This window comes from Panthera leo, chromosome A3 (assembly GCF_018350215.1).
Source record: "Panthera leo isolate Ple1 chromosome A3, P.leo_Ple1_pat1.1, whole genome shotgun sequence".
Taxonomy (NCBI): Eukaryota; Metazoa; Chordata; class Mammalia; order Carnivora; family Felidae; genus Panthera; species Panthera leo.
Genome location: NC_056681.1, coordinates 112774267 through 112787762, shown reverse-complemented (window position 1 = coordinate 112787762; position 13496 = coordinate 112774267). Strand labels below are relative to the sequence as shown.

The 13496-nt window shown below is 38.7% G+C and overlaps 1 protein-coding gene across 2 annotated transcripts in view; it reads left to right on the top strand.

Moving 5' to 3' along the window:
- Window positions 1-13496, top strand: part of LTBP1 (latent transforming growth factor beta binding protein 1) — a 398959-nt gene that overhangs the window by 364213 nt on the left and 21250 nt on the right. For both annotated transcript variants that reach the window (XM_042933279.1, XM_042933277.1), the window contains exons 27-31: window positions 3037-3213; window positions 3977-4063; window positions 5969-6097; window positions 6780-6920; window positions 8130-8300. In XM_042933279.1, coding sequence (XP_042789213.1) covers window positions 3037-3213; window positions 3977-4063; window positions 5969-6097; window positions 6780-6920; window positions 8130-8300 — 705 coding nt within the window. The remainder of the gene's footprint in view (window positions 1-3036; window positions 3214-3976; window positions 4064-5968; window positions 6098-6779; window positions 6921-8129; window positions 8301-13496) is intronic.

Sequence of the window (13496 nt, the reverse complement as noted above, 5' to 3'; positions counted from 1 at the left end):
GATTAGACTATGCAAATTGCTGTTTATACATAGATGTGATGCCAACCTCTTAATAAAATTGAAAAATCAAATCCAAAGATACCGGAGGAGAGGTAGTATATTTCTTAGAAGTCTGTGGCATGAGGTATGTAGTATGGCTCATGTTACTCATAAAATCTTTAATAAAAATAAAATTTATTCTTTTTAATGCCTGGCACTTTACTATCCATTGATTAGATCTTTTAAAATTGCTTGGCAATTTAACCATTCTTCCTGTGGCAGCAAGTGACCTAAACTCATAGAGATTCTTTAAAGAAATCACATTGCATTGTGTTTACTGATGAGTTTTCCCCCCAGTGGAAAAATGCTCTAGGAAGTTAGTTATTTAAAGGTTAGAAAGATAGGGAAATTGCTGTTGTTTCACAAAATGACCTTTGTGGACTGGTTTTTTTGAAAAGAATTTGCATCTCTTTCCAAACACAGATGAGGGCCTGACTAACCCCCAATTTCAGCTGTATAAACATTGAGCTTTCAAACTGCTGGGATAGAAAACAAGACTTGTAACAACCGATGTAAAACCTGAATAATAGGATGATATTACTGGTTGTCTCCCTTATGCAAAAACTTGTGAGTTTCCTTCCAAAAAAGAAAAAGAAAAAGATAATTTTATTTCTTAGTTTATGTGCTATGAATATAACAAACATTGTAGAAAACAGGCCTAGGTTTGTTTGTTTATATATATATATATATATATATATCTCCTACATAAGCCTCTGGTGTCTGATTACTTAGGAATATAGCAGTTTTCATGATGCCCTACTGTATACTATTCCATGTTGTAAGAAATGCCATGACATACTTACAACTTGGAACGCAAGAAGAAAACAATTATTCAGCCCTCTCTTTGCACAGACTGTAAACTTGATTGACAAGCTAATTACGCTGCTGATTTGATTTGTATTTCCAAATGCATACATTAATAGCTGTACTTTTAGGTCAACTGAATAAAATGAGCAAAATCATTAGTAATGGGCTGCCAATTAATTTACAAGTGTTGGGGGAAAGTTTATAAATTTTTCTGCAAGACTCATGGTGGATTTTAATAATAACTTCAAATGCCCTTTTCCCAAAGAATTCTGTTTATAAGAGCTTGGAGCCCCTCGTAAAGAGAAGGAAGCGGTGGTTGACTGCTCTCTGCGTGTGGGCACAACACATTTCTGTCTTTTGCACACTTGAAAGCTAGAAGAGATGAGGGCTGTGGCAAGTTTTATCTGATTTCACATCCAAGGAAATGGACTTAAAACCACTTCATAATCTGTTGTAGAAATCAGCATTTCCTCTTTTTCCTGGACCTGTATTCAAGGTTGGAATTTGCCATCAGCTATTGACACTGACTTAGAATCCAGCCTGAATTATGTCAAAGATAGAATGATCTAACAGCCACAATCAAGTGTGAAAGGGGTCTTCTACATTCTCATTGATGTTCTGTGTACATCAGAGTTTTGTTTGCCATTTTGCTTGTTTTCCTTGCCCTAGGAGGAAAGAAAGGGTAGTTGCTTTTCTGATAGAATTTTGTGGAATTCTATTTTAGGAACACTTTTGCTAAGTGGCGTATTAATCTAGTCCTTACAGTCAATCTGACCCTGCCAAAGTAAGTATATAGGGCACTATTGTGAAAATAACGCCTTAAACTTTCCTAATTAATTGTGCACCAACTGCAAAACAAAGGTAGGTGTTGACCTTCAGGTCTTATCCTCACTGGCAAATGTTTTCCCTTTGTCCTTGTAGTTCCTTCATATCTAAGAAGTGTTCTAATGAAAATATTTCATTGAAATTAATCTAAGTAATTGTCACGGCAGTAGTCAGCTTTTTATTTGATATAGCATAAAATAAAAACTATTAATAAGTCCTGACTGGATCATACACAGTAACTGAACTCTGCAGCATATGGTAGAGAAGAGATTAGACCACTTTACAAGCCTACTCTCAAAATACTGACCTTTTTTTAAGTTTTATTTATTTATTTTGAGAGAGAAGGTGGGGGAGGAGCAGAGAGAGAGGTAGAGAGAGACAATCCTGAGCAGACTCTGCACTGTCACCACAGAACCAGATGTGGGCTCAAACCTATGAACTGTGAGATCATGACTTGAGCCAAAATCAAGAGTCAGACTTAAGCAACCGAGCCACCCAGGCGCCCCCAAATACAGTACTTCTAAAAGCTTTTAAAAGCGCAGTCTTGTTCATAGGCTATAAATCTGATGGGATTAAATCATTTATAGTATTATCTGAAAGTAAGTGAATTTTGTTCTCATCGTTTGTATTCTCTCATATCACTTTGTCTTTTATCACAGAGGGTTAAACTGAGTCTGTTGGAAAATATATTCCTCTAGAACACACATGAGCCAGGACTAGAACCGAGCCTTGAAATTCTTCCCCAAGGCTTAGCTGGCACTCATTGTTTCGTTCAAAGTCCTATATTTGCAGCATTTTAAGTAGACTTTCAGTAACAAAAGGTTATTTTAGAGATTTGGGGTTATTGCAGTGTTTTCCTGGTTATTATACTCTGTCTTGGACTGTTCAGAAAAGATTGGGGCATTGTTGATTCAAATAACCACCTAAGAGTTAAATATTTTGTGTGGCCCCACATCTCTGGTCAAATGTTGGGGAAAATTTTCATTGATTTAAGTAGGTGTTATAGCTCACATAGAATGGGCCTATGTTTGGCAAGAAAGCAGATATGGAAACTCTTCTCACGGCCAAATTTATAGGAGTATAGCAATTGGTTTAACGTAAAAGAAAATGATTTTGACAGATTTACACTCTTGGGGTGTGTTAGAAATGTATCAAAATTCCGGATTCCAGTGCATTTTTATCTTGAAGTGGAAGGACCCACACCTGAAGCAGAAGGCCGTTTTGTGTAAATGAAATGCTGCTGGCACCCCCCCCACCCCACCCCCACCCCCGTCTATCTCTTCATTATTGTGTTTTCCGCTCTGTTGTGATACTGATCTGGTGTGTCCTAGAGGGCCCCCCTTTCACTCTCTCCACTCTCTTTAGACTTAGATGATGATCAACCCAAAGAAGAAAAGAAAGAATGCTACTATAATCTAAACGATGCCAGTCTCTGCGATAATGTGCTGGCCCCCAATGTCACCAAACAAGAGTGCTGCTGTACCTCCGGTGCCGGCTGGGGAGACAACTGTGAGATCTTCCCTTGCCCTGTCGTGGGGACTGGTAAGGACCAGCTGAGCAGTGTGTTCACACTTGGGTTGGGTCCCGTGGTGTCCAGGGCCTTGGAAGCTTCTCATTTTGGTTGCTGCATTGAAGCCTTGAAAGGATGACATTGACTGGTACCTGCCGTAGTGGCATTGAGATGAGATTACCGTACAGTATGTTTTCATTCAGAGCTGGAGCCATCCCCCTCATCCCACCTCAAAATGAATTCTTAAACTTAACATCAGTCCATCGCAGAATACACTATTACAGTATGGTTCCATATGATATTTTGGCAGAAAGGCAATTCGGTTTTATTCCATTTTTAAGTTAAAACCTGTCTTTTTTAGCTAAAACTGATCCCGCATTATCTGTAGCTAGAGCTTGCATATTTAGGCTAAGATCTTGCCTGACTGGAATCTTATTCAACCTTTAAAATGCTAGAAACCACAGTAATGGAGAAGTAAGTCATAACATCAGTCAAAACGTTGGTAAATGAGAAGTGCATGAACTAGGAGGGTTTTTTTTTTTTTTAATTACAAGTAAAAAATTTTAAAGTCATTAGATCTATTCGCACCTAATCCATAATTTTGGAAATTATACTGAATTTATTTGTCCAGAATAGATGACAAGAGTTGCCTTAAAGTTAATGGAGTCTGGGGGAAAAAAAACCAAAAACTGAATTTCAAAATTTAAAACACACATTAATGGAGAACGTTTATTTTTTTCTCTTTTTAACTGTTTTTTGTTTTTTTTTTTTTTTTTTGGTCTCTCCTGAAATCAGCTGAATTCGCTGAAATGTGTCCTAGAGGGAAAGGCTTTGTCCCCACTGGAGAATCCTCTTATGATGCTGGTGATGAGAACTATAAAGGTCAGAATCAAACAGAAATGAATTTGTAACACGTGTGCATATCAGCATTCCGGTGAAAGCATGGCTTGGGCTCCACAGAGTTATAGCTCTTCTCATCATAGAAACTGATTAGAAAGCCTTTAATTCTTCTAGGGGAAGGCACCTGTCAACTCTGGGCAGCGTTTGGTCTTGGGAGTTAGAATACTTAAGACCACGCAGCCCTGGGATGTCATGTGACCCTCCTGAGTTTCCATCTCTTCATCTTGGAGATAGGAATGATGTCTCAAGGGTTATCGTGAGGATTAAATGAGATAATATACTAGAAATACTTAAAACTCTGTACCTAGGAGGTGCCTAATAAATTTTAATAAATTTATGCTTTTATTCCAGAGGTATATTATAAATAATACAAGCTAAGACCATATAATTTTGACCATCATTATATTGGTCTTTGTGGTCATCAACAAAGCTAAGATTCTTGACTTTTTTTTAGAACTCATCCTACTATTTGCTAAGATGCTTTGACTAATGGCTACCAATTCATCATAAGGAATGGAAAAGAAGAAAACTAAAGTAAATGTGTTTTGTGTATTTAATGCTGGTAATCTATAATTCTGAAATAAATGCACAATCTTTTTATTTTGGTGAAATTTAAGCCACATCTATGAGTATTTCCTTGTTAACTACTCACTTTTGACATTTCCATGATAGAGATATTATGACCTCTTATATACACTATGGGGTTTTTTTCTTCCCTTTATAGTCTAATACTGAAAACTGCTAAGTGGCTAGAAAACAGACTAAACATTTTTATTGTCCATCCGTTTTTGAGAACTACCGTTTTAATGATACTCAGTAGCTGGATAAGAAATTCCATATGTGCTTTTTAAATAAATCTATGATTCAGTCCAATTAAATAACAAGAAGCCTTGATTTGTAGTATGTGTTTAATAGTTTTCAAGTTCACAAATATCATACTTTGTTTTTGCAGGCATATAGTTAAATCTCACTTCATATTATGGAACAGAGCCCTGATTTTACCATAAAGTCGCCCTCTCTTTCATATAAAAATAAGTTCCTCCTCACCCTGTCTTAGCAGTGCTGTAAATGGTTGGAATATTAGTTGCAGATCCAAACAGCTATGTATTATGGACTTGACTTTGCCATTTTCCAGCTGTGTAACTTTGAGTGATTCATCCATGAAGCCTATGATTTTTTTTTATGATATGACATTTGCTCTAAAATGCTAGAACTGATGGTAATAATAATAGCAATGAAAGCAAGGGATAAACACTTTTTGAGAGTCTGTGGAATCTTCTTCATGGATTTTGTCATTTAATTGCTTCATTCCTGTCAGGCAGATGTTCCTATTGTCCCCAACTTACCACAGTAAACTGAGGTTTGCAGACAGACGGTGAGCACTTTACGTTCTGTGGAGAAATGGGCCTTCCAAGACCTTCAGAACTTGTGCTTCCATTAGCTGGTCATTATCACCGAGACAGACTCATCAAGTTCCATCAAACTCTTCGTGGGGATTTTTCTTCATCCCATTTAGTTCATGAGCCAACATACACATTTAGAGAAAGGCACATTTCTTAAAAGGTATATTCTTGAGAAAATACTGTTGGCTGCATTGTGAAGTTCATAAACTATTTCATTGGATAGGAGGTAGTGACCCAGAAATTATATTTACAAAAAGACCTCCTCCAATAATGTTTTTGGACATTGTTCCCCAAATGTCACAGATTCTGTTTCTACATCTGTGAGTTAGGCTTAACTTTAAGAATTTTCTCCTGTTGTATCTGAAGATTCTTTGGACTATGAATATTATAATATCTAAGTCAACTGAAGCCCAGTATTCGTTAGACTGTTTTTAACTCAAAGACCAAAGCTCAGTCTTCTCTTTCACCGTTTTGCCCCCCATAGATGCAGATGAATGCCTGCTCTTTGGGCAAGAAATCTGCAAAAATGGCTTCTGTCTGAACACTCAGCCTGGTTATGAATGCTACTGTAAGCAGGGGACATACTATGATCCCGTCAAATTGCAGTGCTTTGGTAAGTATTAGGAGGATACAGGGTGCTCTGAAAATATACAGATGGAAAAAAATAAGTGATGCTGTGTAGTCAAAAAAATTGCTTTGCATCTAAGTCACATGTTGGAAAGACCTGTAAATGGTTTATGGATCTTTTTTTTGAGCAAGATTTAAGAAAATAAAAAAACCTCCTTCCTACTTTTGGAACAGATTTCAAGCAAAGAGTTAATATTCAATGTGGAATTATAATTCAGGTCACTGGTTTAACTGAAGTGTTCTTTCGGTCTGGGGAGCCTCCTGTTTCATCACTCATACCATGCAAGTGAAAGTCATTTTTAAATACTGACCCAGACTTTAAGGCTTAAGCAGAAAACCATATACACTAGACAGAAAAACATAGCAAAAGGAAATAGTTTTAAAACTATCATAAAGAGGCATTTTATCTTAAATTTCTAAGCATATCCTGTTCCTAAATGTTTTCTTTCTTTCTTTAATGTCAGCAGCAGCAGGGAAACATAATAATGTTCCAATCAATACAACTTAATATTTTTATAGCCAAAGCTGTTCTCTTTTGGATGATGATGTGTAGTTAATTAAAATGTGGCAGCCTCTGTAATCTAGACTCAGTTTAGCTGTGTATAAAGTTTGGTGAGTGTATGAGGTACAACTGATTGTTGATTTTCTTTAATTTTTTTTCTTTTAAGATATGGATGAATGTCAGGACCCCAATAGTTGTATTGATGGCCAATGTGTTAATACAGAAGGCTCTTATAACTGCTTCTGTACCCATCCAATGGTCCTGGATGCTTCAGAAAAAAGATGTATACGACCAACTGAATCACATGGTATGTTTGGATGTGAGATGCAAGTCTCTGTCCAAATAAATGTCAAGGTTTTCCTTTTGACTGAACTGTGAGCTACTGGGAAATAGAAAAATTGACTCCTTGGGTATTTTGGAGTAATTAAAATGAGATGCTAAAAATAATAAGAGAGAAGGGGTGCCTGGGTGGCTTAGTCAGTTAAGCATCTGACTTCAGCTCAGGTCATAATCTCACAGGTGGTGAGTTCAAGCCTCTCATGGAGCTCTGCACTGACTGAGCAGAGCCTGCTTTGGATCCTCTGTCTCCCTCTTTCTCTGCCCCTCCCCTTCTCTCTCTCTCTGGCTCTCTCTTAAAAATAGATGAACAGTTTTTAAAAATGAGAGAGAATAGAAGAAAAATAATAAGATGCCTAACAGTATGTAGGAGATTCAGTACCCTACACATATTTAATCGCCAAGAGAATATAGATCGGCTGAGCCGATGGCAGAGCTCTTCTGTGCCTGTTCGTCACATTTCACCCTCAAAAGCAACTGAGGAAGATGTGAGTTCAGGAAAAGATAATCAGGTTTGCTTGACTGGACTGAAGGACACAGAAGAGGCTGGGCCCAAAAGACCATGGAATCCAACAAGGTGGTGGGGACCCCTGGCGTCCATTGATTGGAATCCCTCTCTGTCGCCAGTGAGATGATGCACCACTCCTAATTGGCTTAATTGAGCTATCCATCATCCCTGTCAGTAACCACTTTGGATGAAGTCAATTGAAGGGCAGAAACTTTGGAATTGAGTACTGTAGCATGAAGTGTCACTAGGGCTTTGGTGAATGAATTGAGTGAGAAAGCAAGAATCTGCAAAGTGTTACGTAGAAAGAAATGGTAGGAATTGACAGAAGGGTCAAGGTAAAAAAGGAAAGATTGGGAAATCAGAGATCAGTGCTTTAGGATTATGGACTATAGAAGGAAGAGCGTGCAGTGCTTTCTACAACGATGGGAAGCTGCAGACGGAGGGATTTAATTGGAACATGACGGGCAGGTTGAATTTCAGCTGATGGAATGACACCCTGTTAGAGATGACAGAGGTTTGATCCATGGAAAGACCAGGCTGGCTTCAGACTTTTACTTGGAAGTCAGTCTGAGAAATAGAGATGGAAACTTTGAGACTCGCTGGCTTCCACCGCTGTGTTTATGAAGTAGGAATAACAGTGCAATTGTCATGGAACCATGTTTTCCCTTTCAGAACAAATAGAAGAAACTGATGTCTACCAGGATCTGTGCTGGGAACATCTGAGTGATGAGTATGTGTGTAGCCGGCCTCTTGTTGGCAAGCAGACAACTTACACTGAATGCTGCTGTTTGTATGGAGAGGCCTGGGGTATGCAGTGTGCCCTCTGCCCCATGAAGGATTCAGGTGAGCCCTCACCCAGTTCCTTCTGCCGGAGGCCTTTGGGAACAGGTTCACCTCCCTCCTTTGGATCCTGACTGTTCTTTCACGTCTGTATCTTCATCTTCACTCCTGATTCCTTACTTTCATCAGGGGTGGGGATAGGGGTGTGTGTGTGTAAGAGCAGGGTTGCATAAACATATGGCTCCTGGTTTACCTCCAGTCTAGACCCTGCCATTAATTTTTGAAACCTTCGTTCCCTTCCCCAAAGAATGATAAATGACCCAAAGAAACATAATGCAACTTAGCAATTGGTGACATAGATCTTTAGAATTTCTCTTTCCCGATACTTCCTTTTTCTCGACAGTCTTTCTCATTTCTAATAGTTTCTACTTAGAGCAAAAAGTATTAGAGGCTATAGAAAGTCTGTCCTGGTTTTTATGACAGCCTCTTTGTGAGAGAGACCAAAAAGGAGTTATAACAATAGAGGAAGAGAGTAGAAAGGAATTGAAATGTATGCAAACAAATGTCCTTTCATTTCAAGTTTAGTTCCGAGGATAAACCTTTGCTCAAATGGGAAATGCAGCAGGCTAGGCTCCTGGTTTATCCCTTCTCCTTGTGTTGCGGGAAGACTGAAAGGTGCTGAGTCTGGGCTATTTGGTGACTCCTGGCCTGTGCACTGACTGCTTACTTCTTACCTCTGCCGCCACTTAACTGCTCTTGAAAGGAAAGCCCTTGACAGTGTTGGGTATATTATTTTGTCTTTAGCTCTGAAATCGAGTTGTTAAAGCTAGAAAGACACCGTGTGGGCATAAAGTGAGGGAGTTTATAATGAACAAATTCTCAGAATGGGCAAGAGTAGAAAAAATCCTTGAAAAGAGGAAATGCATTGACTTTCAGTTCACGAGAATGCAACTTTTGAGCTGTTTTATAGCCTTTCAGATTGGCGATAACTTAAAACCAATGTAACATAAAAAAGAAAATGATTTGAATATCCCTTAAAAGAGAAAAGACTTGCAAAGGATAAAGAGCAAATACATAAAGAAATAGATGGTGATGATAGTAGCCTGGTAGTGGAAAGAGGATGGGTTCTGGGGCCAGACAGGGTGGATCTGGAATCAAGAACTGTCCAATAACTTCACCCAGCACAGCTCGTTTGTACAACAGAGGTGTTTATGCCTATCCTGTTGGGCTGTTGAGGAAGGGGAGGATGTAGGTAGAACAGGGACACAGGGAGTGAATGCTAATGATTATTAGCATTACTATGGCCTCTGTCCCCAGAGGCAGATGCCACAAGGAGAGGAAAGCAAAATCCATAGGAAGGGAGTACACAGGGCCTTGAGACATGTTCTCACAGTGCTCTTATATATGTCAGATCTATTGTACTTAGCCAGTGGTTTTTATGGTTGATTTTTTTTCAAAAATAGACCCCTTCTAAAGAATTAATCAAAGGGGTTCTGTCTCTCTCCACCTACCCCATCACAATTGAACTCTGCTCCTCCTTAGAGATGTTCATTCTTAACAGTTGGGCTTTTTTTTTTTTTTTAATCATGCAAACCTTTGTCCTACACATTAATTGTTGTTATATAGCTATATTTATATTATTGTCATATATTTACATTAAAGAGCTTATTTAAAACTGAACTCCGTATTGTCGATAAGACACGTTTCGTTTTTTGTTTCACTCTTCAGCATCTCTGAAATGGGAGGTATCTTATAATTGATGGCATTGAACAATGGCCACAAGCTATTTTTTTACATTTTAATAATGTCTGTTATATCAGAATGTATTTTACAATATGGTATATTGGAATAGAGGAAAGATGATAAATTTTTAAGTGGTTGCACAGACTGTTTTATGGATACATCTACTTTTATTTAGTCACCAGCAGCACTGGACTTTGGGGTTGTTTGTCCCTCCCACTGCTTGCTTCTATCTTGACTTTCCTTCTACAAACAATGCTGCAAGTGAACTTTCATGTATGTATCTTATATACACCTGTGGGAGTGCCTTAGTACGAAAATTCCTACAAATGAAAATGCTGGGTTGGCAGGTATGTGCACTTTAAACTTACTATATTACTCTGAAAATATTGCGCAAATTTGCACTCCCCGTGGCAGCATTTGAAATGCCTCCTTCCTCAGACCCTTCTACCATTGGATATTCTCAGTCTTTAAAATTGTTTTTATCAGATGGGTGAGAAGCATATTTACATGCACCTCCCTTATTCCTAGGGAATTTGAGTATCTTTTCTTTGTTTATAGGTGATGTGTATTTCTTGGTCACTGAATTGTTTATCACCTCCTTCACCCATTTTTTGTTGGACTTGGTGTCTTATTAATTTTTAGGAGCTTTGTATATATTCTGTTCACATCCCCAACATTTGGATTATGGTGTATGCTTTTTGTTACAGAAACTCCTTTATAAAGGTTCTGCACATATTTTCATTTTATTCTGTCCCTGTTCTAATAGTATGATTTTAAGTATTTACTGCATATAAGTCTGACAGGCCAATGGCTTTGAAAGTCAAGTTTAATTGACATAGCTTTTGGAAGAATAGTCAAGTATGTTGCTGTTAGAAATGAATTTTAGAATATTGTATCAATTTTCTTTAGCTGAGACTTCATAACATTTTAAAATATAAATTTGAACAAACATGTGAACAAATACATACTGTATAATATTTTTAGTAGAGCATGCGATATCAGGAAAAATATGGTACCCATTGCCAAACTAAAAAATAATTAGCATTGCTAATTATGGTAGCACTATAAAATTACAATAGTTAGCATTGCAACAATCTTTTAGTTAACATATGCACAGTACTTAGGATAAAATCTCCAAAAAGAATCTCTAGCATATAGTCAACCAAATCTTCAAAATCAGTGGTTTTCCGTCTTTTGTTTTTTAAACAATGGTAGTTTGTCAACTGAATTGTTATTTTAACCTCTAATATAGAAATTCGTTAATCTCAAAGTTGCTGGGGGAACTGGTTGGGAGAATAACTACTTAGTCTCTGCAGGTATCTCTCAGGGACCCCAGGGTTCCAGGGGACACATATTGAAAACTACTGTTCTAAATGTTTTACTCGGAGGATAGGAATAAGTTAGGCAGCTCAGAAGGAGTGTTTCTGTTATATCCCTAAAATTATGGGCCTAGAACTATACTGAGTTCAGAATAAATCCACAGAGAAGGTCCACAGCAAAGGTTTTCCAGAGGTCCTCTGACCAATTGCCATTGCCTTGATCAGCACCTGACATTCTAGTTATACCCACACCAAACCATCTTCCATGGAGCATCTCTGCTGGAGTACAGTCACTAAGGGGAGCCAGAGCAGAGAGGTCAGCGTGTAGGCTCTGGAGGCAGGTTGCCTGAGTTTGAATACTGGCTTGGCAACTTCCTATCTAGGCAACCTTGTTCCATTGTCTCCTGGTGCCTCTGTTTCCTCATGTGAAAGTAATTTCACCTGCCTTACAGGGCTGTTTTAAGACTTGAATAAGTTAATACATGAACACCTAGAATAGTCTTTGACACATTTGGAAGATAGCAACAGCTATTGCTACTTACTGCTAAGTGACCCAGATCAAATGCATTTTCAAATGTAGCTGAAATCCAAGGATCTTATAAAGCATACAATTATCTAATAGCATCTGAGCATGAATTAAGGATAGACAAATGCAGAAGTAATTGCTCTCATATAAGCCTTGCTTTTCTAGACAACTGCTTTGCAAATATCAGTGGGCATGTCAGTTCTCTGTACTCCCCAGATCTTATGAAAAAACAGATTCTGGTTTCTAAGTGCAGAAGGTGGGGCAGGATTCTGCATTCGTAGCAAGGAATGCTACTGGTCCTCAGCAAGGATGCCGCATTCCTAGCAAGGATGCTACTGGTCCTCAGACAACACCAGCAAGGTTCTAAAGACACCTAAGAGCATCCACCTTGATTTTGTTAAGCTCACTTTAATACTGTTAGAAACTTTTCAAAGAGGAAACAAAGAATGTGTGAATTTTAAAACATGTTTACTCATAATTTCTGTCCTTGAACCTTTTAAATATGCCGTTCATGGATATCTTGATAGTTGAAAAGGACCACATTGTCTGTTGGTTAATATAAGCCCTGGATGAATCCCAGCCTGTCGGGCACTGAACCTTCCAGTTTCCCTAGTTGCTCAGCGATGCTTTGGGGAACAATTAGTTACTGATGGAAACAGTGCTGGAGGAATTTGAGGAATAAATCGTAGCACTTGTCATCAGCTTTGAGCATTAAAGTGCAGTGTAAAGTAAAGCTTTGGCTCTGGAACAGGCTTTCACACTTCTGGTGCAATAGGTCATGGGCACTAATTCTTGCTAAGGCAGCAACTACATCTGAGAATACTGGTAGTTGGAGGAGGTAGGAGTGGCTTGTTCAATCGTGTTCTCCAAAGTTAGATGGCGTCTTGTGGAGTGGTACCACATGCAGGGGATGGAAGTGGAGGGGGACGGATTATATCAGGACAACTTGACACGAGGAGACCTGCATAGTTGTGCAATCCAGTACATTTCTGGGGCTGCTTAGGATCCCATGTTAATCCTCTGCTAAAGTCATGGAGGCCAGACACCAGGCATTCGTAGAGGTTCCAGATGATTGAGGGAGGCCCTGCAACATGACATTGGACAATTTGTTGAAGCCATTGTGCACCGATAGCTTCCCCGTCCTCATCCTCTGGAGGCCTCGGCTCCCATATTCCTGTTCTGGCCTCCTCTCCTTCTCGTTCCTGTGCTCTTGGCTGCTTCCAGCTTTTCAAAGGTTTGAGACAGGGGGGCTGAACTGCTTTGGGAGGACCCTAGAATTTGAGCTCTTTATCATGTTATATCATTCCAGACTCTGGGAGAAAAAGGTGTTTGGAAAACCAAGTCAGGCAAGACAAGTCATTTTATCCGTGTCATAAACAAGACTTAGAGAAACTACAGCTTTAGAGCGAGATGGTAAGATAAGCAAAATGAGAGTTGATGTCTCATCAGCTGTCCATCACAGTCTAGCACACTGGCGGGCATACTGACAGTATGTATTTGATGAATTCAGGGACTAAAGTAGGGCAGTTATTCTTGGTAAATAGAACTTAGTGATACCTTGCACTTAAGTAAAATGAACTTTTAATGTTTTTATTGCTACTCTTGAAAGCATAAGCTTCAATTTTCTGGAAAATGTGCCTATGAATTACAAGATATGTAGGATGCCGTTAT